This window comes from Ascaphus truei, chromosome 8 (genome assembly GCF_040206685.1).
Source record: "Ascaphus truei isolate aAscTru1 chromosome 8, aAscTru1.hap1, whole genome shotgun sequence".
Taxonomy (NCBI): domain Eukaryota; kingdom Metazoa; phylum Chordata; class Amphibia; order Anura; family Ascaphidae; genus Ascaphus; species Ascaphus truei.
Window position 1 is genome coordinate 6,140,662 of NC_134490.1, and position 27,782 is coordinate 6,168,443.

Here is a 27,782-nt window from a genome sequence, read left to right on the forward strand (position 1 = left end):
TGCAGTGAGGAAGATGAGTTATAAATCATGTTAGGGGCGGCACATTGAGCGTCCATTTTAAAAGAACCTTAAATAAATATATTTCAGTTTTACAACTTTAAACCATTTTCACTAATCCTACTGCGCATTATTGATATATATATATATATATATATATATATATATATAATTTTTTTTATCACCCTACTCATTGCAGAGTATCAGAAAACAGGCTCTCAGTTTATTAAAATAATTTTTTTTATCAACCACAAAGTGCATATGAAAAAAAAAGAATATAAAATGTGTGAGGAAGGGGTCTCTGGATTGTCCGAGGAAGGGGGTCTCTGGATTGTCCGAGGAAGGGGGTCTCTGGGTTGTCCCAGGCAGGAGGGGAGAGAAGATCTTTATCTGGAGTCTGTAAGAGAAACAGAAGTCAGACATGCTACAGGTTCTAGAACAGGGGGTGGGCCAACTGCACTCCTCAAGGGCCACCAACAGGTCAGGTTTTCAGGATATCTCTGCTTCAGCACAGATGGCTCAATCAGTGGCTCAGTCGAAGACTGGGCCACTGATTGAGCCACCTGTGCTGAAGCAGAGACTGATTGAGCCACCCGTGCTGAAGCAGGGATATCCTTAAAACCTGACCTGTTGGTGGCCCTTGAGGAATGGAGCTAGCCACCCCTGCTGTAGAACAGCATAATAGATTTCAAATCACAAACAGGAGGTATTCTGATTTAAAAGAGGTATTTTGCGTTCTAACTCTCTCCTACTTATATTAAATTGTAAACTCTCAGCACAGATTCACTGTTCCTTCGCCACGTGAATGGCATTTTACCTTGGAATTAACAGTCTGCAACCTTTACATTCATGGTGTAAAGTGACGAGCATATTGTCCGTGTGATATAAGAAGGCTTGAAAAACAGCTCCACATGAGAGCGTAATTAATCTTGTTAAACTGCAGGGACAGAACTAGAGATGTGCAAACAGGCCATACACACAGAAAAACAGGGGTGGCCACCAACAGGCCAGGGGATAGCCCTGCTTCAGCACAGGTGGCTCAGCCATTCTGATTGAGCCACCTGTGCTGGAGCAGGGATAGCCTTAAAACCTGACCTGTTGGTGGCCCTTGAGGACTGGAGTTGGCCAGTCCTGCTGTAAAGGTTCACGGGATCTGAATAAGGTGCAGCTGAGCAGTTGTTTATACAGAGAGTGCGCTGGGTTCCTGCGTAATAAGGCGCAGGAACCGAGCTGCGCATACAGAGGAAGACAAGGGATAAATACAATCACTGCACATCCTCTTGTGAGCCTCCGCGGTTAAATTGCGGAGAAGTCGCGTGCGGAGTACGAACATCTTTATGTACAGAGATGGGTGCAGCACACGGGAACAGCTTGTGCATTTATTCCGCCAACATACCCTCCTCAAATATGTCCACGAGAGGAGCCCCAGCAGCTGCAGGCAGTGCCCACGAGGCCCCCGCTAGAGAGTCCAGCAGGGAATTCACCTCTGTATAAAGATACTCCACCGTTTTCTCCACTCGCTGTAAAAAAGGAGAACGAGGCGATGAGCAGAGTTTACCGGTCACCTTTGTGAATGTTTTTGTGCAAATGTATTGTTTGCGGGGTGGCAAAAAAATTATAATTGGCGGGATCTTTGAAGGACATTTGTTGCGCAAAATTGTGCCAGAATGGCGATGTCTTAGCGTGATCGCAGCTTGAGGAATTGCGTTACTGGAAAATGGCCGGCCCATTCCTGCAACCTTAATGGAAATATTCCTCTAGGATAAAAAATAGTTGAGATGAGTGGAAAAATCCCACAACGGAATGGGGTTTTAATTTAAATTTTATTTTTTTACATTTTCAGTAAAATGTAATTTAATTGGAAAAGAATGCATTGTAATTTTCAGACTATGCATCACGTGAATACAATGCATACAACCCCCACTGTGCAGAGATGTGGTTGCATGACGTCTGGTTTATGATGCGCATGGAGAAGTCGCCGTGTATCAGGGGAATATTGATGCACCTTTTCACATTTTGTGCGATGGATAGAGAATCCCCAGGCGGCCAGGAGGTGGCCCTGCAAGGCCTGAGAACGATGCTGAGGACCACGAGAGAAAATGTGGATGTGTTTTATGTGCAATCGGAGACACTGAAGGTGCAATCCGTCACATCTTTGTGTCAATTGTTTTTCTATCATCATATTTTAACAATTATTAGTGAAGGAAATGGGCAGTTCTAGAGAAAAACATCCAGGAACTAACTGTGCCCCCAAAACACATAAATAATCCAGAACACAAGAAAAATATGTATTGGGGAATGTTTTTCAACAACTAATGGATGCTGTATACAGTGACTCCAACCTTTCTGATATATGGTCTAGAAATGTATATTTGTTATAAATTGTGACATTTGGAAAAATAACCTAGATCTTTACAGATGTACCAGTGTGTACAAGAGATCCCAAACCTCACAGGTCTCTTCTTCATGTGCACAGAGCTTCCCAAACCTCACAGGTGTCTTCTTCGCGTGTATAGAGCTTCCCAAACCTCACAGGTATCTTCTTCATGTGCACAGAGCTTCCCAAACCTCACAGGTGTCTTCTTCGCGTGTATAGAGCTTCCCAAACCTCACAGGTCTCTTCTTCACGTGCATAGAGCTTCCCAAACCTCACAGGTGTCTTGTTCACATGCACAGAGCTTCCCAAACCTCACAAGTCTCTTCTTCACATGCACAGAGCTTTCCAAGCCTCACAGGTCTATTCTTCATGTGCACAGCTTCCCAAACCTCACAGGTCTCTTCTTCATGTGCACAGAGCTTCCCAACCCTCACAGGTCTCTTCTTCAAATGCACAGAGCTTCCCAAACCTCACAGGTCTCCTCTTTATGTGCACAGCTTCCCAAACCTCACGGGTCTCCTCTTTATGTGCACAGCTTCCCAAACCTCACAGGTCTCCTCCTTATGTGCACAGCTTCCCAAACCTCACAGGTCTCCTCCTTATGTGCACAGCTTCCCAAACCTCACAGGTCTCCTCTTTATGTGCACAGCTTCCCAAACCTCACAGGTCTCCTCTTTATGTGTGCTGTCACACTTTTACATCTGTAGAGAACACTTTTGTTGATCCATTGAAAGGGATCAGAGTTTACACTGAATCTGTAGAACTGTTTGAGGAACGTTGTGGTTTTAAGGACTGAGTATCTTTTGTTACCTCTTCTACTATGTCTAAGCGATGATGGAGTTGCCTGTGTTCAGTACACCAGTCGGTTCTCTGCATGTGTCCATGCAAGGAGGTGGCAGGATCAGCAGCTAAGAAAGGGACAGAGAAGAGATCATGAACAGAAACCCCCACTCATCTGCTCCTCCCTAAACATCAGCTCTGATCTCTCGCTATGCCCCTGCTCGTCTCCTGCGCTCTGCCCATAACGGTCTCCTCCTCACCCCTTTCCCGTCTGCTGCTGTCTCGACTTAAAACTTTTTCCCTCACTGCCCCTTTACCTGTGGAACTCCCTCACAAACAGTATTCGCCGAGCACCTTCTCTCACCACCTTAAAGTCAAACAACGTTACTACCTAAAACAACTCTCACCTAAATAAAGCATCCCAATAGCCCGGACTCCTGGCTTCTGTCCCACACCCACAGTCGCTCCTACCAACCATCATGGCCGAGCACTGCCATCTACTGCACTTATTCCCTCACCTGCTGTCTCTGTAAATCACCCATCATACCACTTAGATTGTAAGCTCTCTGGGGCAGGAATTTTCTATTGTCTGATCTTATAAATTGCACTTATTGTAGTCTAATTCCCTGTACTCTATTGTTTTTCTTGTAAAGAGGTGTGGGCATTATATATAAATGCATCTGGTGCAGGCATTTATTGTATTTCTTATTTATATATTTAATTCTCTTACCTCCTCCGGCGGTGGCATCTCCCGGCATCTCCTCCTGCCTGGTCCCGTCAACATGTCTTAGCGGCATCAAATGGCGTCGCCTAACGGGACACCCCGCGGCATCAGCATTACCGTGACAACGTGATGTCACATGACGTCACGTTGTCTTGGCAACACGATGATGCTTTATGTCGCGGAGCCGTGTTGACGACCATGCAGGGGGAGATGCCGCCGCCGGAGAAGGTAAGAGCCGAGGCAGCCGAACGTGTCCCTGCACCAAACATCTCAGCCGGCCCTGCAGTAACCCGGAGATTTCACATCTCAACCCGTAGCCCGGAGATTCCTAGCTGCAACCCGTAGCCCGGAGATTCCTGGCTGCAACCCGTAGCCCGGAGATTCCTGGCTGCAACCCGTAGCCCGGAGATTCCTAGCTGCAACCCGTAGCCCGGAGATTCCCGGCTGCAACCCGTAGCCCGGAGATTCCTAGCTGCAACCCGTAGCCCGGTGATTCCTGGCTGCAACCCGTAGCCCGGAGATTCCTGGCTGCAACCCGTAGCCCGGAGATTCCTGGCTGCAACCCGTAGCCCGGAGATTCCTGGCTGCAACCCGTAGCCCGGAGATTCCTGGCTGCAACCCGTAGCCCGGAGATTCCTAGCTGCAACCCGTAGCCCGGAGATTCCCGGCTGCAACCCGTAGCCCGGAGATTCCTGGCTGCAACCCGTAGCCCGGAGATTCCTAGCTGCAACCCGTAGCCCGGAGATTCCCGGCTGCAACCCGTAGCCCGGAGATTCCTAGCTGCAACCCGTAGCCCGGAGATTCCTGGCTGCAACCCGTAGCCCGGAGATTCCTAGCTGCAACCCGTAGCCCGGAGATTCCTAGCTGCAACCCGTAGCCCGGAGATTCCCGGCTGCAACCCGTAGCCCGGAGATTCCTGGCTGCAACCCGTAGCCCGGAGATTCCTAGCTGCAACCCGTAGCCGGGAGATTCCTAGCTGCAACCCGTAGCCCGGAGATTCCTAGCTGCAACCCGTAGCCCGGTGATTCCTGGCTGCAACCCGTAGCCCGGAGATTCCTGGCTGCAACCCGTAGCCCGGAGATTCCTGGCTGCAACCCGTAGCCCGGAGATTCCTGGCTGCAACCCGTAGCCCGGAGATTCCTGGCTGCAACCCGTAGCCCGGAGATTCCTAGCTGCAACCCGTAGCCCGGAGATTCCCGGCTGCAACCCGTAGCCCGGAGATTCCTGGCTGCAACCCGTAGCCCGGAGATTCCTAGCTGCAACCCGTAGCCCGGAGATTCCCGGCTGCAACCCGTAGCCCGGAGATTCCTAGCTGCAACCCGTAGCCCGGAGATTCCTGGCTGCAACCCGTAGCCCGGAGATTCCTAGCTGCAACCCGTAGCCCGGAGATTCCTGGCTGCAACCCGTAGCCCGGAGATTCCTGGCTGCAACCCGTAGCCGGGAGATTCCTAGCTGCAACCCGGAGATTCCCGGCTGCAACCCGTAGCCCGGAGATTCCTGGCTGCAACCCGTAGCCCGGAGATTCCTGGCTGCAACCCGTAGCCCGGAGATTCCTGGCTGCAACCCGTAGCCGAGAGATTCCTGGATGCAACCCGTAGCCCGGAGATTCTCGGCTGCAACCCGTAGCCGGGAGATTCCTAGCTGCAACCCGTAGCCCGGAGATTCCTGGCTGCAACCCGGAGATTCCCGGCTGCAACCCGTAGCCCGGAGATTCCTGGCTGCAACCCGTAGCCCGGAGATTCCTGGCTGCAACCCGTAGCCCGGAGATTCCTGGCTGTAACCCGTAGCCCGGAGATTCCCGCTCCAACCCGTAGCCCGGAGATTCCCGGTTGCAACCCGTAGCCCGGAGATTCCTAGCTGCAACCCGTAGCCCGGAGATTCCTGGCTGCAACCCGTAGCCCGGAGATTCCTGGCTGCAACCCGTAGCCCGGAGATTCCTAGCTGCAACCCGTAGCCCGGAGATTCCTGGCTGCAACCCGTAGCCCGGAGATTCCCGGCTGCAACCCGTAGCCCGGAGATTCCTGGCTGCAACCCGTAGCCCGGAGATTCCTGGCTGCAACCCGTAGCCCAGAGATTCCTAGCTACAACCCGTAGCCCGGAGATTCCTGGCTGCAACCCGTAGCCCGGAGATTCTTGGCTGCAACCCTTAGCCCGGAGATTCCCGGCTGCAACCCGTAGCCCGGAGATTCCCGGCTGCAACCCGTTGCCCGGAGATTCCCGGCTGCAACCCGTAGCCCGGAGATTCCCGGCTGCAACCCGTTGCCCGGAGATTCCCGGCTGCAACCCGTAGCCCGGAGATTCCCGGCTGCAACCCGTAGCCCGGAGATTCCCGGCTGCAACCCATAGCCCGGAGATTCCCGGCTGCAACCCGTAGCCCGGAGATTCCTGGCTGCAACCCGTAGCCCGGAGATTCCTAGCTGCAACCCGTAGCCCGGAGATTCCCGGCTGCAACCCGTAGCCCGGAGATTCCCGGCTGCAACCCGTAGCCCGGAGATTCCCGGCTGCAACCCGTAGCCCGGAGATTCCCGGCTGCAACCCGTAGCCCGGAGATTCCCGGCTGCAACCCGTAGCCCGGAGATTCCTAGCTGCAACCCGTAGCCCGGAGATTCCCGGCTGCAACCCGTAGCCCGGAGATTCCCGGCTGCAACCCGTAGCCCGGAGATTCCCGGCTGCAACCCGTAGCCCGGAGATTCCCGGCTGCAACCCGTAGCCCGGAGATTCCCGGCTGCAACCCAGAGATTCCCGGCTGCAACCCGTAGCCCGGAGATTCCCGGCTGCAACCCGTAGCCGGGAGATTCCTGGCTGCAACCCGGAGATTCCCGGCTGCAACCCGTAGCCCGGAGATTCCTGGCTGCAACCCGTAGCCCGGAGATTCCTGGCTGCAACCCATAGCCCGGAGATTCCTGGCTGCAACCCGTAGCCGGGAGATTCCTAGCTGCAACCCGTAGCCCGGAGATTCCCGGCTGCAACCCGTAGCCCGGAGATTCCTGGCTGCAACCCGTAGCCCGGAGATTCCCGGCTGCAACCCGTAGCCGGGAGATTCCCGGCTGCAACCCGTAGCCCGGAGATTCCTGGCTGCAACCCGTAGCCCAGAGATTCCCGGCTGCAACCCGTAGCCCGGAGATTCCCGGCTGCAACCCGTAGCCCGGAGATTCCTAGCTGCAACCCTTAGCCCGGAGATTCCTGGCTGCAACCCGTAGCCCAGAGATTCCCGGCTGCAACCCGTAGCCCGGAGATTCCTAGCTGCAACCCGTAGCCCGGAGATTCCTAGCTGCAACCCTTAGCCCGGAGATTCCTGGCTGCAACCCGTAGCCCGGAGATTCCTGGCTGCAACCCGTAGCCCGGAGATTCCTAGCTGCAACCCGTAGCCCGGAGATTCGTGGCTGCAACCCGTAGCCCGGAGATTCCTAGCTGCAACCCGTAGCCCGGAGATTCCTGGCTGCAACCCGTAGCCCGGAGATTCCTGGCTGCAACCCGTAGCCCGGAGATTCCTGGCTGCAACCCGTAGCCCGGAGATTCCCGGCTGCAACCCGTAGCCCGGAGATTCCCGGCTGCAACCCGTAGCCCGGAGATTCCTAGCTGCAACCCGTAGCCCGGAGATTCCCGGCTGCAACCCGTAGCCGGGAGATTCCTAGCTGCAACCCGTAGCCCAGAGATTCCCGGCTGCAACCCGTAGCCCGGAGATTCCTTGCTGCAACCCGTAGCCCGGAGATTCCCGGCTGCAACCCGTAGCCGGGAGATTCCTAGCTGCAACCCGGAGATTCCCGGCTGCAACCCGTAGCCCGGAGATTCCTAGCTGCATCCCGTAGCCCGGAGATTCCTAGCTGCAACCCGTAGCCCGGAGATTCCCGGCTGCAACCCATAGCCCGGAGATTCCTGGCTGCAACCCGTAGCCCGGAGATTCCCGGCTGCAACCCGTAGCCGGGAGATTCCTAGCTGCAACCCGTAGCCCGGAGATTCCCGGCTGCAACCCGTAGCCCGGAGATTCCTGGCTGCAACCCGTAGCCCAGAGATTCCCGGCTGCAACCCGTAGCCCGGAGATTCCCGGCTGCAACCCGTAGCCCGGAGATTCCTAGCTGCAACCCGTAGCCCGGAGATTCCTGGCTGCAACCCGTAGCCCGGAGATTCCTGGCTGCAACCCGTAGCCCGGAGATTCGTGGCTGCAACCCGTAGCCCGGAGATTCCTGGCTGCAACCCGTAGCCCGGAGATTCCCGGCTGCAACCCGTAGCCCGGAGATTCCTAGCTGCAACCCGTAGCCCGGAGATTCCTGGCTGCAACCCGTAGCCCGGAGATTCCTGGCTGCAACCCGTAGCCCGGAGATTCGTGGCTGCAACCCGTAGCCCGGAGATTCGTGGCTGCAACCCGTAGCCCGGAGATTCCTAGCTGCAACCCGTAGCCCGGAGATTCCTAGCTGCAACCCGTAGCCCGGAGATTCCTGGCTGCAACCCGTAGCCCGGAGATTCCTAGCTGCAACCCGTAGCCCGGAGATTCCCGGCTGCAACCCGTAGATTCCTGGCTGCAACCCGTAGCCCGGAGATTCCTGGCTGCAACCCGTAGCCCGGAGATTCCTGGCTGCAACCCGTAGCCCGGAGATTCCTGGCTGCAACCCGTAGCCCGGAGATTCCCGGCTGCAACCCGTAGTCTCCGAGTCAAACCCGGAGTGGTGGCAACCCTGTGGATAATGGAGATTTGGAAACCAGGACTGAACTTCAGTCTCCTGAGGATATGACGGCAGTATTTCCAGTATTGTATTCTGTGCCATTTCTGCACTGGTCCTCACACCCTGCTGCAGAGGATGCGTGTGTGTGTGTGTGTGTGTTATGCAGGTTTGGGATTAGCTGCAGCTTACAGGCCCTGATATTAGCATCCAAGCTCGTGGAAAAAAGATACACTTAACCTCTTCACTGCCACAGCAATGCGTTGCAGGCCTGTCAGGCAGCGAAGGGGTTAGAGGCGTAGCGGAGACGCGGCGCTCACGGGTCACATTTCCACGTGCTTCCCATTAGATCCGTGGCTCTCAGGTCTGATCATTGCGCCGTCCTGCGTGTCTCTGCCACGGGCGGTGCACACAGGACGGATACAGGAACCTCGGGCTCTGCGGCCAGCGGGGGAGACCAGAACACATTACCCCCTGATACTCCTTAATCAATATGCTGGGAAGCCGTCTTCCCCGTGCTGGAGAAGATGTGAGTGCAATTTGAATGTGGGAAGAATTACATCACAGTGCACTGAATAAAGGCCAGAGAGATACAGAGAAAATGATAATGAAAGAGACAGCAGAAGAGAGGGGGAGATAGGGGCCTTTAATCAGTATACTGTGACGTTTTCTTCCCCACACTGGAGAAGATTTAAGTCTCATTCAGTTGAATGCATTTGAACTGTTTTCTGTCATAGTGGAGATGGCTATTTTAGCGTAATGAGTCCAGAGACAGACTGAGAAAGAGAGAGAGTGAATGCCCGAGGGAGAGAGAGTGTACTGTAAAAGGCTTTAGTCCTCCCAGATCTCCCTCAACCTCTCACATCTCCCTCAACCTCTCACATCTCCCTCAACCTCTCAGATCTCCCAGAACCTCTCAGATCTCCAAGATCTCTCTCAACCTCTCAGATCTCCCTCAACCTCTCAGATCTCCCTCAACCTCTCAGATCTCCCTCAACCTCTCAGATCTCCAAGATCTCCCTCAACCTCCCAGATCTCCCTCAACCTCCCAGATCTTCCTCAACCTCTCAGATCTCCCTCAACCTCCCAGATCTCCCTCAACCTCCCAGATCTCCCTCAACCTCTCAGATCTCCAAGATCTCCCTCAACCTCTCAGATCTCCCTTAACGTTCCAGATCTCGTGTAACCTCCCAGATTTGCCTTAACATCCCAGATCTCCCTTAGGCTGCGGCCATAGTGCAGGCGCGCATGCGTGATGGAGCGCAAGGAGCTGCGCGCTTGTTGCCTCAGCGATCTATGGACTCCGATGACGCGCGTGATGGGGGCGTGGCCGTGACATCACCATACTGGTCCCCCCTCATTGGCTCAAACGTTCAAGTGACTCAACGCGAAAAAACAAATTCATTTGTCTCCTCCAAATCCCGCTGCGCCGCCGTATCGCGCACAGTATGGCCGGACTGGTTAAGGTAATGAAGGTGTTTGTGCCGTGCGTGCGGCCGTGCTCACTTTGTCCATAGCCTTAACCTCCCCCACCTCCCTGATACGAGGGGTCACGTGTTGGCTGGTAAGGTATCAGGGCTTCAAACCCGCAGGGGCTAATGCATAATAATAATAATAATAATAATGCATATAGACTGCTGGGGTGAGGGCCATGCCATATAAGGTGTTGTTTAGTGGTAAAAATAGTCTTTGAAGTGGGTGACCCTGGTTTGGATCCCAGTTTCGGCCCCCTTGTGAGGTTTTCATAGTCCCTTTATAACCCTGGCACCAAAATGAGATTATTAACTCTTTGGGAGCGAGACTCCTTGGGCGTACAAAATTCTATGTACAGCACTGAATGCACTGTCAGCATTATGTAAGAAAAATAGTATTATTGCTACTGCTGCTATTATTACAGTATTATTATTATTATTAATACAAGGCTGTTACTACTATTATTACAGTATTATTATTATTATAAGGCTGTTACTACTATTATTACAGTATTATTATTATTATTATTATTATTATTAATATAAGGCTGTTAAGGTTCAGATCAAAAACGAATATAAGAGTATAAACATTGCTCATGCTGCTTCTTTACATAGTGGGGTAATTGATAACGCACGTAGTGATCTCCCGCAGAACGGAGAAGGGTTATTACGTGGTAAAGTGACATGTATGTGTTCTACAGAGCTCACACGCTCCGCACATATTTATCCTATCACACAGATCACAGCGGGGCCAAGAATGCAGTAACATGGAAGTGCCGCTGCTTTGTGTTCTTCCTGCATGCGCCGTCCGCTGATAGGGTGCAAGTTATCTCTGCATTTTAAGCAGTGCATAAACTGGCCAACTCCAGGCCTCAAGGGCCACCAACAGGCCAGGTCAAGGATATCCCTGCTTCAGCACAGGTGGCTTAATCAGTGGCTCAGTCATTCTTACTGAGCCACTGATTGAGCCAGCTGTACTGAAGCAGCGACATCCTGAAAACCTGACCTGTTGGTGGCCCTTGAGGAGTGATGTAGTGGATAATTAGGGCGTATTTTGCATGGGGGTGGGTGGGTATCCTTGTTACTGATACTTAATTTTAAAAGCATTTTAAACCAGTCCCTGTTTCAAGCACAGGTGGCTCAATCAGTGGCTCAGTCATCGGCTGAGCCACTGATTGAGCTACCTGTGCTGAAGCAGGGATATCCTGAAAACCTGACCTGTTGGGGGGTCTTGAGAACTGGAGTTGAGAACCCCTGAGATTAGGGATTATCTTGAAATGAGGTACGAATGCTGCAGTTACTGGAGTGGAATTATATTATTGCATTTTATACAAACTTTACTCCCAATAAAAGTAATGGGAGCTGGAAGTAACTCAGTGCTAATGTCACTGGGTACCCCACTAAACCCCAGCGTTTGCCCTTGTGACCTTGTGCAAGTTACTTTATCTATCTCTGTCTCAGACACCAAAAGTAGCTCTTTGTGCCTGCTAAATCCTGGGAACAGCACCGCACATACTGTAAGCAAAGTACAGCACTGGGATTGAAACCAGCTTCACCCACTTCTAGAGAAGAGATACCTTATTCTGAAAAGTAAACACGTCCTAATATAAAGAGGTTTCTTTGGCCAGCAGCGTAATTGCACAGGGATATGGATTTGATTATCTGCACGATGTAAGCGCCTCCCTGCACGTTCTGATGGTGAAATCCCACGGTCATTCCCAGATAGCCTCCTAATTATAGGGACATCAGCAGAGGTTTGATATAGTAACATATCTCTGTAAGTACAGTACATGGACCCCCAGCTCACACACATAAGTACAGTACATGGACCCCCAGCTCACACACATAAGTACAGTACATGGACCCCCAGCTCACACACATAAGTACAGTACATGGACCCCCAGATCACACACAGACTGCTCCCTGGAGACCTCATTTTCAGCAGTTTGGTTATGTCTGTTGGATAATGCATCGCAGGGGGTGCAGACAGGACATACATATATTATATATTATATTACACACATCACAGTTTGTCTTGGCTATAAACTCTTAGGCTGTGGCCAGGGTGGCACTGAGCGGGCGGGCGCACTCACGCTGGCTGCAATGAAACACATGGACAAAAGGAGAAGTCTGGATCACCAATTTGACCTGTATATACAACAGCTTACAAACAGTCTTATCAAAAGAGATTAGGCAAAGATCCTAAAAAGACTTCAAAGCCTTTGGTTACTAAGGATACATTAAACGTTTAAATAAATACAGTAAACTACTTATACTGTACTGTATTTTTTTAAATGATGTATTTTACCCATATTTAACCTATTATAGCGCACCTGTTTTATTTCCTGTATATTTCTTGTATGTTAAGTAATAAATCATTAGGAATCGAGCCCATTACATGACAAAAAATGTAAATATTACAAGCGTGCAACTGGTGGGAGACACTGTGCAGATCATAGCAACGGTTTAATGAATATGATGCTACCAAAAATGTGTATTTAATATAGTGAATGAAGGTAGGGCACAGCTATAACACGTAACAAACATATCATGTCATCTCTAACACGTAACATGTGGAACTGTCAATCTGTCTTACACATAACATGCCTTGTGCTTCCAGTATGGGGGAGTTCGGGTAACTGTTTGGTGCCTCTACACCAGGGGGGGGTGAGGGGGGGGTGAGGGGGGGGTTCAGGCCCAGGCTGGAATTAAACCAACAATATTTGTGTTGAGCCCAACACCCTATAGCAGGACGGATGATATAGCAGGTTTTTTATGATATCCCTGCTTCAGCACAGGTGGCTCAATCAGTGGCTCAGTCTTCGACAATCCTGAAAACCTGACCTGTTGGTGGCCCTTGAGGACTGAAGTTGGCCGCCCCTGCACTAGTGTGTTCAATTTTATGATACATCCAATCATAGCTTAATAAAGCAGCTTAAGCAATGAAAAGGTTCATTTGTAGTTTGGAGAAAGCTATAGATATAAATAAATAAATATATATATATATATATATATATATATATATATATATATTCTGTTCTCCATTTGTATCCTGCATAACCTGTAAACCTGAAGCTTAGTATTAGAATAATTAATTAATTGGAAACTGCATACACAGAATCTGTATTTTCAAACAAGGATAATTTATTTTCAGTTTCATTTGAGGTTCCTTTTTGGATTACGAAGCCTCCTCCTCCTCCTGCCTCTTCTCCCTTTTCATGTTTGGGTTTCATTCCAAGTTCTTTATCTAGCGTTTCAGGTTTCTGCTGATGCCCATCAGCGTTCAGGCACGAAGCCTCCTATCAGCGTTCAGGCACGAAGCCTCCCATCAGCGTTCAGGAACGAAGCCTCCCATCAGCGTTCAGGAACGAAGCCTCCCATCAGTGTTCAGGCATGAAGCCTCCCATCAGCGTTCAGGCACGAAGCCTCCCATCAGCGTTCAGGTACTGCACCGACACACTTTATTCGAGCAAATACCCAGTATGTACCTGGCAGATACCTGGAATGCGCCGCTCCTCACCTCTGACAAGCCTCGTTGTGTTTGCCTTCCCAGCCTGGGTTCATGCCTGGCTGATGGGCGGCTGATCTGTTAAATGATAATGATTAGCATTTAATAGGCTGCAATGCTTCGCGTGTCTACCAGATGGCATAAATTCATGAATTGTAATGCAGTATATATATATATACTGTGCAGTATTGCAGCCAGCGGGAATAAAATGCTTTAATCCCTGCCTGGAAAATAACCCAATGCACTCGGGCAGAAAACAGTCACAAACCTCAATACACCCGGGTATACCCGAATTTGTGGGACTAGCCAAGCTCGAATAAAGTGTGTCGCCAGTGTACATCAGCGTTCAGGAACGAAGCCTCCAATCAGCGTTCAGGAACGAAGCCTCCCATCACCGTTCAGGAACGAAGCCTCCCATCAGCGTTCAGGCACGAAGCCTCCCATCAGCGTTCAGGTACGAAGCCTCCCATCAGCGTTCAGGCACGAAGCCTCCCATCAGCGTTCAGGCACGAAGCCTCCCATCCGCGTTCAGGTACGAAGCCTCCCATCCGCGTTCAGGTACGAAGCCTCCCATCAGCGTTCAGGCACGAAGCCTCCCATCCGAGTTCAGGCACGAAGCCTCCCATCCGAGTTCAGGTACGAAGCCTCCCATCAGCGTTCAGGAACTAAGCCTCCCATCAGCGTTCAGGAACTAAGCCTCCCATCAGCGTTCAGGCACTAAGCCTCCTATCAGCGTTCAGGAACTAAGCCTCCCATCAGCGTTCAGGCACGAAGCCTCCTATCAGCGTTCAGGCACGAAGCCTCCAATCAGCGTTCAGGAACGAAGCCTCCAATCAGCGTTCAGGTACGAAGCCTCCCATCAGCGTTCAGGAACGAAGCCTCCCATCAGCGTTCAGGAACGAAGCCTCCCATCAGCGTTCAGGTACGAAGCCTCCGATCAGCGTTCAGGTACGAAGCCTCCCATCAGCGTTCAGGAACTAAGCCTCCTATCAGCGTTCAGGCACTAAGCCTCCCATCAGCGTTCAGGAACTAAGCCTCCCATCAGCGTTCAGGCACGAAGCCTCCTATCAGCGTTCAGGCACGAAGCCTCCAATCAGCGTTCAGGAACGAAGCCTCCAATCAGCGTTCAGGTACGAAGCCTCCCATCAGCGTTCAGGAACGAAGCCTCCCATCAGCGTTCAGGTACGAAGCCTCCGATCAGCGTTCAGGTACGAAGCCTCCGATCAGCGTTCAGGTACGAAGCCTCCGATCAGCGTTCAGGTACGAAGCCTCCCATCAGCGTTCAGGTATCAGCGTTCAGGTACGAAGCCTCCGATCAGCGTCCTCCGATCAGCGTTCAGGTACGAAGCCTCCGATCAGCGTTCGGGTACGAAGCCTCCCATCAGCGTTCGGGTACGAAGCCTCCCATCAGCGTTCGGGTACGAAGCCTCCCATCAGCGTTCGGGTACGAAGCCTCCCATCAGGTACGAAGCCTCCCATCAGCGTTCGGGTACGAAGCCTCCCATCAGCGTTCGGGTACGAAGCCTCCCATCAGCGTTCGGGTACGAAGCCTCCCATCAGCGTTCGGGTACGAAGCCTCCCATCAGCGTTCGGGTACGAAGCCTCCCATCAGCGTTCGGGTACGAAGCCTCCCCCATCAGCGTTCAGGAACTAAGTCTCCCATCAGCGTTCAGGTACGAAGCCTCCCATCAGCGTTCAGGCACGAAGCCTCCCATCCGCGTTCAGGCACGAAGCCTCCCATCAGCGTTCAGGTACGAAGCCTCCCATCCGCGTTCATGCACGAAGCCTCCCATCCGCGTTCAGGCACGAAGCCTCCCATCCGCGTTCAGGAACGAAGCCTCAGGTTCGAAGCCTCCCATCAGCGTTCAGGAACGAAGCCTCCCATCAGCGTTCAGGAACGAAGCCTCCCATCAGCGTTCAGGAACGAAGCCTCCCATCAGCGTTCAGGAACGAAGCCTCCCATCAGCGTTCAGGAACGAAGCCTCCCATCAGCGTTCAGGAACGAAGCCTCCCATCAGCGTTCAGGAACGAAGCCTCCCATCAGCGTTCAGGAACGAAGCCTCCCATCAGCGTTCAGGAACGAAGCCTCCCATCAGCGTTCAGGTACGAAGCCTCCCATCAGCGTTCAGGAACGAAGCCTCCCATCAGCGTTCAGGAACTAAGCCTCCCATCAGCGTTCAGGAACGAAGCCTCCCATCAGCGTTCAGGAACGAAGTCTCCCATCAGCGTTCAGGTTCGAAGCCTCCCATCAGCGTTCAGGAACGAAGCCTCCCATCAGCGTTCAGGAACGAAGCCTCCCATCAGCGTTCAGGAACGAAGCCTCCCATCAGCGTTCAGGAACGAAGCCTCCCATCAGCGTTCAGGAACGAAGCCTCCCATCAGCGTTCAGGAACGAAGCCTCCCATCAGCGTTCAGGAACGAAGCCTCCTATCAGCGTTCAGGAACGAAGCCTCCCATCAGCGTTCAGGTACGAAGCCTCCCATCAGCGTTCAGGAACGAAGCCTCCCATCAGCGTTCAGGAACGAAGCCTCCGATCAGCGTTCAGGAACGAAGCCTCCTATCAGCGTTCAGGAACGAAGCCTCCTATCAGCGTTCAGGAACGAAGCCTCCTATCAGCGTTCAGGAACGAAGCCTCCGATCAGCGTTCAGGAACGAAGCCTCCCATCAGCGTTCAGGTACGAAGCCTCCGATCAGCGTTCAGGAACGAAGCCTCCCATCAGCGTTCAGGTATGAAGCCTCCCATCAGCGTTCAGGAACGAAGCCTCCCATCAGCGTTCAGGTACGAAGCCTCCTATCAGCGTTCAGGAACGAAGCCTCCGATCAGCGTTCAGGAACGAAGCCTCCGATCAGCATTCAGGAATGAAGCCTCCGATCAGCGTTCAGGAACGAAGCCTCCCATCAGCGTTCAGGTACGAAGCCTCTTATCAGCGTTCAGGAGCGTTCAGGAACGAAGCCTCCTATCAGCGTTCAGGAACGAAGCCTCCTATCAGCATTCAGGAACTAAGCCTCCTATCAGCGTTCAGGTACGAAGCCTCCTATCAGCGTTCAGGTACGAAGCCTCCTATCAGCGTTCAGGAACGAAGCCTCCTATCAGCGTTCAGGAACGAAGCCTCCTATCAGCGTTCAGGTACGAAGCCTCCTATCAGCGTTCAGGTACGAAGCCTCCTATCAGCGTTCAGGTACGAAGCCTCCTATCAGCGTTCAGGAACGAAGCCTCCTATCAGCGTTCAGGTACGAAGCCTCCCATCAGCGTTCAGGTACGAAGCCTCCGATCAGCGTTCAGGCAGGAACGAAGCCTCCCATCAGCGTTCAGGAACTAAGCCTCCTATCAGCGTTCAGGAACGAAGCCTCCTATCAGCGTTCAGGCACGAAGCCTCCTATCTGCGGTCACTGTATTAATGGCGCATGTGCCTACATCCTATTGAGATAAATGAGAAAAAAAAACAGATTTATAGCATACGTAAGAGCTGGGCAGAGCTTATATTCTAATTGGTTGTAAACAATCACTGCAAGTAATAATCAGGGGCTCTGAATATGAAAATAAGATCTCTTAACAAATCAACAAAGCTTTGGAAAAATTTACTTTTGGGCAAAATTGCTACTACGGTATTTAGGCCCAACCTTAAAGAGGGGGATTATGTTGGTTTTGGTAACCAACATAATCCCCCTCTTTAAGGTTGGGCCTAAATACCGTAGTTGGTACGTAATGGTATTAAAGATTGGTACCTATTCTGCTGACATGTGTCCATCCTTCTTCTTTGGCTCCTGCGGCTGATCTGCTTCTGGGCCGCGGGGCCTTTTCTTCATGTTACCAGTCTTGAAGCAGGCGCACTTGACTTGTGACTGGAGAGCACTAACAGCCAGGTTATGTATCATTAGGAAGGCATGGCACAAAGGGTGGCATGCCCCTTGGCACGATTTCTGCTTTCTTTTTGATTTTAGCGTTTCATTCCAAGTTCTTTATCTAGCTGTTCAGGTTTCCACTGATGCCCATCAGCGTAGCAGCAGTGTCACAGCACACCACGCACCGTGGCTGCAGGAACAGGCTGTCCAGGTCCATTCCAACACCGTATTATTACGTCAACTACAGAGATAAGTGAGAAAACCACTGATTTACTGTATATCATAAGAGCTGGGCAGAGCTTATTCTCTGTGGTTACAATCATCACAGCAAGTAACATTAGGGGGTTCTTAACACGGAAATGACATTTCAATGGAAGTGTTGCCTTCAGTAATTCAGACTCCATTGCTGTCTGAGAGCTCCAATGAGTGAAGGCTGATTTTCAAATAGTGAGACTCACTGAGAATTAGTGAGACCCAAAGAGGAGTCTTCTAACAAATCAACAAGGCGGTGGAAAAATGGCTGGCAAAATAGCTACTATTTATGCCCGAGCTTACAGGGGGATTATGTTGGTTTTGGTAAGAGATAATGATATTAAATAGATTGGTACCTACCTATTCTGCTGACCTGTATCCTTCTTCTATGGCTCCTGCGGCTGATCTGCGTCTCTGCCGCGGGCCGCGCCTCCTGCTACTTTAGGCCATTTTCTTGATGTCACCAGTCTTGAAGCAGGAGACTTCTGACTTGAGGGCACCAACAGCCAGGTTATATACACATTGGCACTATGACATCAGGTGACCTCATTACCTACACCCCACTTTGTGATGCCCTAACATGGACATGTGGGTGTGGCAAGTAAGTGGCAATTAGGACCTTGGGTGACCTCATGTCGAAATCCCACTTTGTAGATGCCCTAACATGGACATTTAGGTGTGGCAAGGCGTGGCCCAAAGACGTGGCACTTCACTATTGCTCACATATTAAATGTCTGTTTCTGACATTGTTTTCCTTTTCTGTAATGTTATTGAGGGGGGGCTCAACTCCAGTCCTCAAGACCCCCAACAGGACACATTTAAGGATATCTCAGCTTCAGCACAGGTGGTGCAGTCGAAACCTGAACCTCTGATTGAGCCACCTGTGCTGAAGCTGGGATATCCTGTAAACCTGACCTTTTGGGGGGGTCTTGAGGACTGTGGAGTTGAGCACCCAAGTCTACCCACCCAGATGCTACCTAACAGCAAGCAGAAGAACCAAGAAAGATTTGCTGGCCTGTCCTTTAATGTCTGCACACATCTGCTAGATCTGCACATTGTTACTACATCACCCAATCAGTTACTGTCCTTCTCTTTCACCGCTGACTTCTGTTACGATAATATCATGAGATGTTAATTATTTTAAGCAATCTGGTACTGCAGGGGTTAATGTGGTTACAATTTGTCTTAAAGACATTTCTTTGAATTTGTTTTAATGTCCTATTAACCCCTTGGCCAGGCCTAGCTGATGATGACTGATAGAATGTAGAGATAAGAACAGCAGATGACGTTGCAGATTCTTATTGGCCCGCGAGCCCCGCATGATTTGTAGGCCATTTTGTTTCTTCTGGAGGGAGATTTAAAACCGGCGACTTCACTGAAAAGTACACCCCCCACCCGGACAATGTCTCCTAATCCATCCCGGTCTCACAGCTTCTGCACTAGCGCACCCCCCACCCGGACAATGTCTCCTAATCCATCCCGGTCTCACAGCTCCTGCACTAGCGCACCCCCCACCCGGACAATGTCTCCTAATCCATCCCGGTCTCACAGCTCCTGCACTAGCGCACCCCCCACCCGGACAATGTCTCCTAATCCATCCCGGTCTCACAGCTTCTGCACTAGCGCACCCCCCACCCGGACAATGTCTCCTAATCCATCCCGGTCTCACAGCTTCTGCACCAGCGCACCCCCCACCCGGACAGTGTCTCCTAATCCATCCCGGTCTCACAGCTTCTGCACCAGCGCACCCCCCACCCGGACAATGTCTCCTAATCCATCCCGGTCTCACAGCTTCTGCACTAGCGCACCCCCCACCCGGACAGTGTCTCCTAATCCATCCCGGTCTCACAGCTTCTGCACTAGCGCACCCCCCACCCGGACAATGTCTCCTAATCCATCTCGGTCTCACATCTTCTGCACTAGCGCACCCCCCACCCGGACAATGTCTCCTAATCCATCCCGGTCTCACAGCTTCTGCACCAGCGCACCCCCCACCCGGACAATGTCTCCTAATCCATCCCGGTCTCACAGCTTCTGCACTAGCGCACCCCCCACCCGGACAATGTCTCCTAATCCATCCCGGTCTCACAGCTTCTGCACTAGCGCACCCCCCACCCGGACAATGTCTCCTAATCCATCCCGGTCTCACAGCTTCTGCACTAGCGCACCCCCCACCTAGACAATGTCTCCTAATCCATCCCGGTCTCACAGCTTCTGCACTAGCGCACCCCCCACCCAGACAATGTCTCCTAATCCATCCCGGTCTCACAGCTTCTGCACTAGCGCACCCCCCACCCGGACAGTGTCTCCTAATCCATCCCGGTCTCACAGCCTCTGCACTAGCGCACCCCCCACCCGGACAATCTCCTAATCCATCCCGATCTCACAGCCTCTGCACCAGCGCACCCCCCACCCGGAGAATGTCTCCTAATCCATCCCGGTCTCACAGCTTCTGCACTAGCGCACCCCCCACCCAGACAATGTCTCCTAATCCATCCCGGTCTCACAGCTTCTGCACTAGCGCACCCCCCACCCGGACAGTGTCTCCTAATCCATCCCGGTCTCACAGCTTCTGCACCAGCGCACCCCCCACCCGGACAATGTCTCCTAATCCATCCCGGTCTCACAGCTTCTGCACCAGCGCACCCCCCACCCGGACAATGTCTCCTAATCCATCCCGGTCTCACAGCTTCTGCACTAGCGCACCCCCCACCCGGACAGTGTCTCCTAATCCATCCCGGTCTCACAGCTTCTGCACTAGCGCACCCCCCACCCGGACAATGTCTCCTAATCCATCCCGGTCTCACAGCTTCTGCACTAGCACACCCCCCACCCGGACAATGTCTCCTAATCCATCCCGGTCTCACAGCTTCTGCACTAGCGCACCCCCCACCCGGACAGTGTCTCCTAATCCATCCCGGTCTCACAGCTTCTGCACCAGCGCACCCCCCACCCGGACAATGTCTCCTAATCCATCCCGGTCTCAGCTTCTGCACCAGCGCACCCCCCACCCGGACAATGTCTCCTAATCCATCCCGGTCTCACAGCTTCTGCACTAGCGCACCCCCCACCCGGACAGTGTCTCCTAATCCATCCTGGTCTCACAGCTTCTGCACTAGCGCACCCCCCACCCGGACAATGTCTCCTAATCCATCCCGGTCTCACAGCTTCTGCACTAGCACACCCCCCACCCGGACAGTGTCTCCTAATCCATCCCGGTCTCACAGCTTCTGCACTAGCGCACCCCCCACCCGGACAATGTCTCCTAATCCATCCCGGTCTCACAGCTTCTGCACTAGCGCACCCCCCACCTAGACAATGTCTCCTAATCCATCCCGGTCTCACAGCTTCTGCACTAGCGCACCTCCCACCCAGACAATGTCTCCTAATCCATCCCGGTCTCACATCTTCTGCACTAGCGCACCCCCCACCCAGACAATGTCTCCTAATCCATCCCGGTCTCACAGCTTCTGCACTAGCACCCCCCCCACCCGGACAATGTCTCCTAATCCATCCCGGTCTCACAGCTTCTGCACTAGCGCACCCCCCACCTAGACAATGTCTCCTAATCCATCCCGGTCTCACAGCTTCTGCACTAGCGCACCCCCCACCCGGACAATGTCTCCTAATCCATCCCGGTCTCACAGCTTCTGCACCAGCGCACCCCCCACCGGGACAATGTCTCCTAATCCATCCCGGTCTCACAGCTTCTGCACCAGCGCACCCCCCACCCGGACAATGTCTCCTAATCCATCCCGGTCTCACAGCTTCTGCACCAGCGCACCCCCCACCCGGACAATGTCTCCTAATCCATCCCGGTCTCACAGCTTCTGCACCAGCGCACCCCCCACCCGGACAATGTCTCCTAATCCATCCCGGTCTCACAGCTTCTGCACTAGCGCACCCCCCACCCGGACAGTGTCTCCTAATCCATCCCGGTCTCACAGCTTCTGCACTAGCGCACCCCCCACCCAGACAATGTCTCCTAATCCATCCCGGTCTCACAGCTTCTGCACTAGCGCACCCCCCACCCGGACAGTGTCTCCTAATCCATCCCAGTCTCACATCTTCTGCACCAGCGCACACCCCACATGGACAATGTCTCCTAATCCATCCCGGTCTCACAGCTTCTGCACTAGCGCACCCCCCACCCGGACAATGTCTCCTAATCCATCCCGGTCTCACAGCTTCTGCACTAGCGCACCCCCCACCCGGACAATGTCTCCTAATCCATCCCGGTCTCACAGCTTCTGCACTAGCGCACCCCCCACCCGGACACTGTCTCCTAATCCATCCCGGTCTCACAGCTTCTGCACCAGCGCACCCCCCACCCGGACAATGTCTCCTAATCCATCCCGGTCTCACAGCTTCTGCACCAGCGCACCCCCCACCCGGACACTGTCTCCTAATCCATCCCGGTCTCACAGCTTCTGCACTAGCGCATCCCCCACCCGGACAATGTCTCCTAATCCATCCCGGTCTCACAGCTTCTGCACCAGCGCACCCCCCACCCCGGACAATGTCTCCTAATCCATCCCGGTCTCACAGCTTCTGCACTAGCGCACCCCCTACCCGGACAATGTCTCCTAATCCATCCCGGTCTCACAGCTTCTGCACTAGCGCACCCCCCACCCGGACAATGTCTCCTAATCCATCCCGGTCTCACAGCTCCTGCACTAGCGCACCCCCCACCCGGACAATGTCTCCTAATCCATCCCGGTCTCACAGCTTCTGCACTAGCGCACCCCCTACCCGGACAATGTCTCCTAATCCATCCCGGTCTCACAGTTTCTGCACCAGCGCACCCCCACCCGGACAATGTCTCCTAATCCATCCCGGTCTCACAGCTCCTGCACTAGCGCACCCCCCACCCGGACAATGTCTCCTAATCCATCCCGGTCTCACAGCTTCTGCACTAGCGCACCCCCTACCCGGACAATGTCTCCTAATCCATCTCGGTCTCACAGCTTCTGCACTAGCGCACCCCCCACCCAGACAATGTCTCCTAATCCATCCCGGTCTCACAGCTCCTGCACTAGCGCACCCCCCACCCGGACAATGTCTCCTAATCCATCCCGGTCTCACAGCTCCTGCACTAGCGCACCCCCCACCCGGACAATGTCTCCTAATCCATCCCGGTCTCACAGCTTCCGCACCAGCGCACCCCCCACCCGGACAATGTCTCCTAATCCATCCCGGTCTCACAGCTTCCGCACCAGCGCACCCCCCACCCCGGACAATGTCTCCTAATCCATCCCGGTCTCACAGCTTCTGCACCAGCGCACCCCCCACCCCGGACAATGTCTCCTAATCCATCCCGGTCTCACAGCTTCTGCACTAGCGCACCCCCTACCCGGACAATGTCTCCTAATCCATCCCGGTCTCACAGCTTCTGCACTAGCGCACCCCCCACCCGGACAATGTCTCCTAATCCATCCCGGTCTCACAGCTCCTGCACTAGCGCACCCCCCACCCGGACAATGTCTCCTAATCCATCCCGGTCTCACAGCTCCTGCACTAGCGCACCCCCCACCCGGACAATGTCTGCTAATCCATCCCGGTCTCACAGCCTCTGCACTAGTGCACCCCACACCCGGACAATCTCCTAATCCATCCCGGTCTCACAGCTTCTGCACCAGCGCACCCCCCACCCGGACAATCTCCTAATCCATCCCGGTCTCACAGCTTCTGCACCAGCGCACCCCCCACCCGGACAATGTCTCCTAATCCATCCCGGTCTCACAGCTTCTGCACCAGCGCACCCCCCACCCGGACAATGTCTCCTAATCCATCCCGGTCTCACAGCTTCTGCACCAGCGCACCCCCCACCCGGACAATGTCTCCTAATCCATCCCGGTCTCACAGCTTCTGCACTAGGAAACATCTGCTTGTTTTCAGCTGGCTTTCTTCCATGGTCATCCTTATCATCATTCTGAGGGCTGGTGAGCGGAAACCTACCAAACGTGAGTTCAATTCCAACATGGTGATTATAACAAACTATCTGGTTAAAAATCTTCCTGTCCTACTACCCGTTATTTACCGCGTTATTGTGTCAGTTAAGAACTATAAATTGCTGTTTTACTTTAATATACAAACTGAAAGTTATTTGAAAGTTACTAGCCGGGACAGTCCTGTTTTTTCGCCCAAACACGTGTGGTCATGCCATGTGAACGCTGACATTATATATAGCCCAGGAGTGGCCAACTCCAGTTCTCCAGGGTCACCAACTGGTCAGGTTTTCAGGATATCCCTGCTTGGTGCTAATGAAGAGATATCCTTATAACCTGACCTGTTGGCGGCTTTTGAGGACTGAAGTTGGCCACCCCTGTTCTAGCCCATTTATTTTGCCTACAAAGTCATAAAAAGTGGTTAGGGAAGTGGCAAGAATTATATCAGTTAACAGCGGTGGCAACAGTTCTATAACCGCCTCCGGAGGCAGAAAAAGTAATAATCACTTTTCTGAGCAGTGTTCAGTACAGCGGTTTCCAAACTTTTTGTTGTTGTTGTTAAGGTTCCTATAATTATATTGTGAAACTCTGCGGATCCCCAACCCTCTCTAATAACGTAACTGAGATCAGATGCATTGTAAGTAACCCCAATCCTCTCTAATAGGCAGCTGACCACACCATTGTGAGGTCATCGATGACCTCATCAAGCAGTCACAACTTTGCACATTTACACCTATAGACTTGCAGGAAGAGATGGTTTGAGTTTATTCCACAGTAGTCGCACGCTTTTTTTCAACAGTACATTGTAGAGTCCACTTTAGATAGTATTGCATTGTAAAGAACCCCGACCCTCGGAGGGGAGAGAAATACATGCAGGGGGGGGAGGACTGAGTGAGAGTGGGGCTATTGGATGGGGTGGGGGGGAGAGAGGAGGTGAATGAGGAAGAGAGTGAGTGAGAGAGGGGAGAGAAATACATGGGAAGAGGGGCGTAAATAGAGGGGGCTCACGAGGTGTGAAATGGGGGGGCTCAGAAGACCGCCAACACAGGAGGGACACACCGGGGAGGCCCTGGTCATAACTCTGGTCCTGGGCCCCGGGAAATCTGTCTGCAGCCCTGAAATCTGCCCCTAACATCCAACCTAACCCAACCCCCAACCTAACCCAGCCCCCAACCTAACCCAACCCCCAACCTAACCCAGCCCCCAACCTAACCCAGCCCCCAACCTAACCCAACCCCCAACCTAACCCAACCCCCAGCCCCCAACCTAACCCAGCCCCCAACCTAACCCAGCCCCCAACCTAACCCAGCCCCCAACTTAACCCAACCCCCAACCTAACCCAACCCCCAACCTAGCCCAGCCCCCAACCTAACCCAGCCCCCAACCTAACCCAACCCCCAACCTAACCCAGCCCCCAACCTAACCCATCCCCCAACCTAACCCAGCCCCCAACCTAACCCAACCCCCAACCTAACCCAACCCCAACCTAAACCAACCCCCAACCTAACTCAACCCCCAACCTAACCTATCCCCCAACCTAACCCAGCCCCCAACCTAACCCAAACCCCAACCTAACCCAGCCCCCAACCTAACCCAACCCCCAAACTAACCCAACCCCCAACCTAACCCAACCCCCAACCTAACCCAGCCCCCAACCTAACCCAACCCCCAACCTAACCCAGCCCCCAACCTAACCCAACCCCCAACCTAACCCAGCCCTCAACCCTCAACCTAACCCAGCCCCCAACCTAACCCAACCTAACCCTACCCCTAACCTAACAGCCCCCCAACCTAACCCAACCCCCAACCTAACCCAGCCCCCAACCTAACCCAACCCCCAACCTAACCCAACCCCCAGCCTAACCCAACCCCCAACCTAACCCAACCCCCAACCTAACCTAGCCCCCAACCTAACCCAACCCCCAACCTAACCCAGCCCCCAACCTAACCCAACCCCCAACCTAACCCAGCCCCCAACCCCCAACCTAACCCAGCCCCCAACCTAACCCAACATAACCCTACCCCTAACCTAACAGCCCCTCAAATTAACCCAACCCCCAATCTAACCCAACCCCCAACCTAACCCAACCCCCAACCTAACCCAGCCTCCAACCTAACCCATCCCCCAACCTAACCCAACCCCCAACCTAACCCAACCCCCAACCTAATCCAGCCCCCAACCTAACCCAGCCCCCAACCTAACCCAGCCCCCAACCTAACCCAACCCCCAACCTAACCCAACCCCCAGCCTAACCCAACCCCCAACCTAACCCAACCCCCAACCTAACCTAGCCCCCAACCTAACCCAACCCCCAACCTAACCCAGCCCCCAACCTAACCCAACCCCCAACCTAACCCAGCCCCCAACCCCCAACCTAACCCAGCCCCCAACCTAACCCAACATAACCCTACCCCTAACCTAACAGCCCCTCAAATTAACCCAACCCCCAATCTAACCCAACCCCCAACCTAACCCAACCCCCAACCTAACCCAGCCTCCAACCTAACCCATCCCCCAACCTAACCCAACCCCCAACCTAACCCAACCCCCAACCTAACCCAGCCCCCAACCTAACCCAGCCCCCAACCTAACCCAGCCCCCAACCTAACCCAACCTAACCCTACCCCTAACCTAACAGCCCCCCAACCTAACCCAACCCCCAACCTAACCCAGCCCCCAACCTAACCCAGCCCCCAACCTAACCCAACCCCCAACCTAACCCAACCCCCAGCTCACGCAACAGTAAGGAAGTGGGAGGGGCTTAGCACATTTGCGCCAGATTCAAATTTTAAAAAATCCGCAATCAAATTTAATATAAAAATCGATAGCGGATTTTACAAAATTTGAGCGAAGGGAAAATGATGGCGGTTTCAGGAGCATTCACCCGTACGTATTAGTGTCCTGTCCTGGCCGCCTTCGGATCTGCGTCTGCAGATCGAGTTTTGGTAAATAACCGCGGCTCCAATTTTGACACATTCGTCCATCTCTGATAAAGATCACAGCACCAGAGAAGTGCTTCCAGAAATCCACCCCAGAGGTGGCTGGAAATACACCACTGAATTGCAAAGGGCTTTGGAGATGAAATCGTCGGTGTAGAGATAAAAGTCATTACCTCCATTCTTTGAGCATGGAGGAAACGGAGATTAATGTTCTTTTTAAGGTTAAAAATTCTGTATCTACAAAGGAAGGTATTTTTATATGACAAGTTCTGAACTTTAATGAGCTTTTCAATAGAAATATCAAGAAATTCCAAGGCAAGAAGTAATGCGTTTAGCGAGTTTTTGCCAAAAATGCACTTAATGAGCATCACCCCTCTAACGACGAAATGCACCATGTAAAAAAGATGCGATGGCAGCTTCTCTTTCACTGAAAAGAGAATTATATTAACCCAGCTCTCTCTGCATCTTTGCTAACCCCACATAATATATATCTCACACCTTTTAGAAAATTGGATCGGTTGAGCTTTACACGGCACAGTTAAACATCCCAATAGCCCGGACTCGTGGCTCCTGTCCCACACCCACAGTCACTCCTACAACCATCGCGGCCAAGCACTGCCATCTACTGCACTTATTCCCTCACCTGCTGTCTCTGTAACTCTCCCATCATACCACTTAGATTGTAAGCTCTCCGGGGCAGGGATTTCCTGTCCTATTGTCTGATTTTGCTTGTTGCACTTATTGTATTATATATAATTCGCTATATCTCTCTTGTAAAGAGCTGGTTGCTATATAAATAAAGATATACATGCATACACAGTACAGCTACTTTCTTTGAGTGGGTTTGGATATGAAGATACTCACCTGTAAGGCTGCAATCCATCACCGCCAGCAGTAGCAAAGCAGCAGAAAGAGCCAGACGCATGGTGATGCTATGAGGGATAAAATCCATTCACAGGAACCAAAGCAGAATATCCCGTCCCCACAAGCAGAGTGCTGCAGGATGGCAGTCCTGTGTGACAATACTACAGAGAGAGGGGGAGAGAGAGCGAGGGGTGAGAGAGGGGGGGAGAGAGAGCGAGGGAGGGAGAGAGAGGGACAGTCTGAGTGAAGCTGGAAGGGAAGAAAATAATCACAGAACTGGCCAGGGATAAAACATTTTTTTTTTTACATTTTTTCTAAAAAAAAAAAAGAATTCCTAACAGCAGACCAGTTATCCAGCGAGGAGCTGGCAGGCGTCCAGGCCGGGCCCTAACCCCTCTCCCTGTATTAGTACACGCAGG

At 52.8% G+C, this 27,782-nt stretch overlaps 1 protein-coding gene across 1 annotated transcript; it reads right to left on the reverse strand.

Moving 5' to 3' along the window:
- Positions 1-219: 219 nt before the first annotated feature.
- On the reverse strand, positions 220-27,621 carry PLAC9 (placenta associated 9). Its single transcript, XM_075610404.1, has 4 exons — positions 27,364-27,621; positions 3,185-3,282; positions 1,394-1,517; positions 220-394 (listed from the first exon to the last, which is right to left on the reverse strand). Exons 1-4 carry the CDS (start codon positions 27,449-27,451, stop codon positions 384-386), a joined length of 321 nt encoding a protein of 106 aa, XP_075466519.1. The 5' UTR covers positions 27,452-27,621; the 3' UTR covers positions 220-383.
- Between the last annotated feature and the right edge of the window lie 161 nt (positions 27,622-27,782).

What these genes read in the sequence shown, in the direction of transcription:
- PLAC9 (XM_075610404.1), bottom strand. Translation starts at nt 27,451, where the DNA reads ATGGATTTTATCCCTCATAGCATCACCATGCGTCTGGCTCTTTCTGCT. An exon ending in GATGGATTGCAGCCTTACAG is followed by an intron (nt 3,283 to 27,363) that starts GTGAGTATCTTC and finishes TCCCTTTCTTAG; the next exon opens with CTGCTGATCCTGCCACCTCC. An exon ending in GCTTAGACATAGTAGAAGAG is followed by an intron (nt 1,518 to 3,184) that starts GTAACAAAAGAT and finishes CCTTTTTTACAG; the next exon opens with CGAGTGGAGAAAACGGTGGA.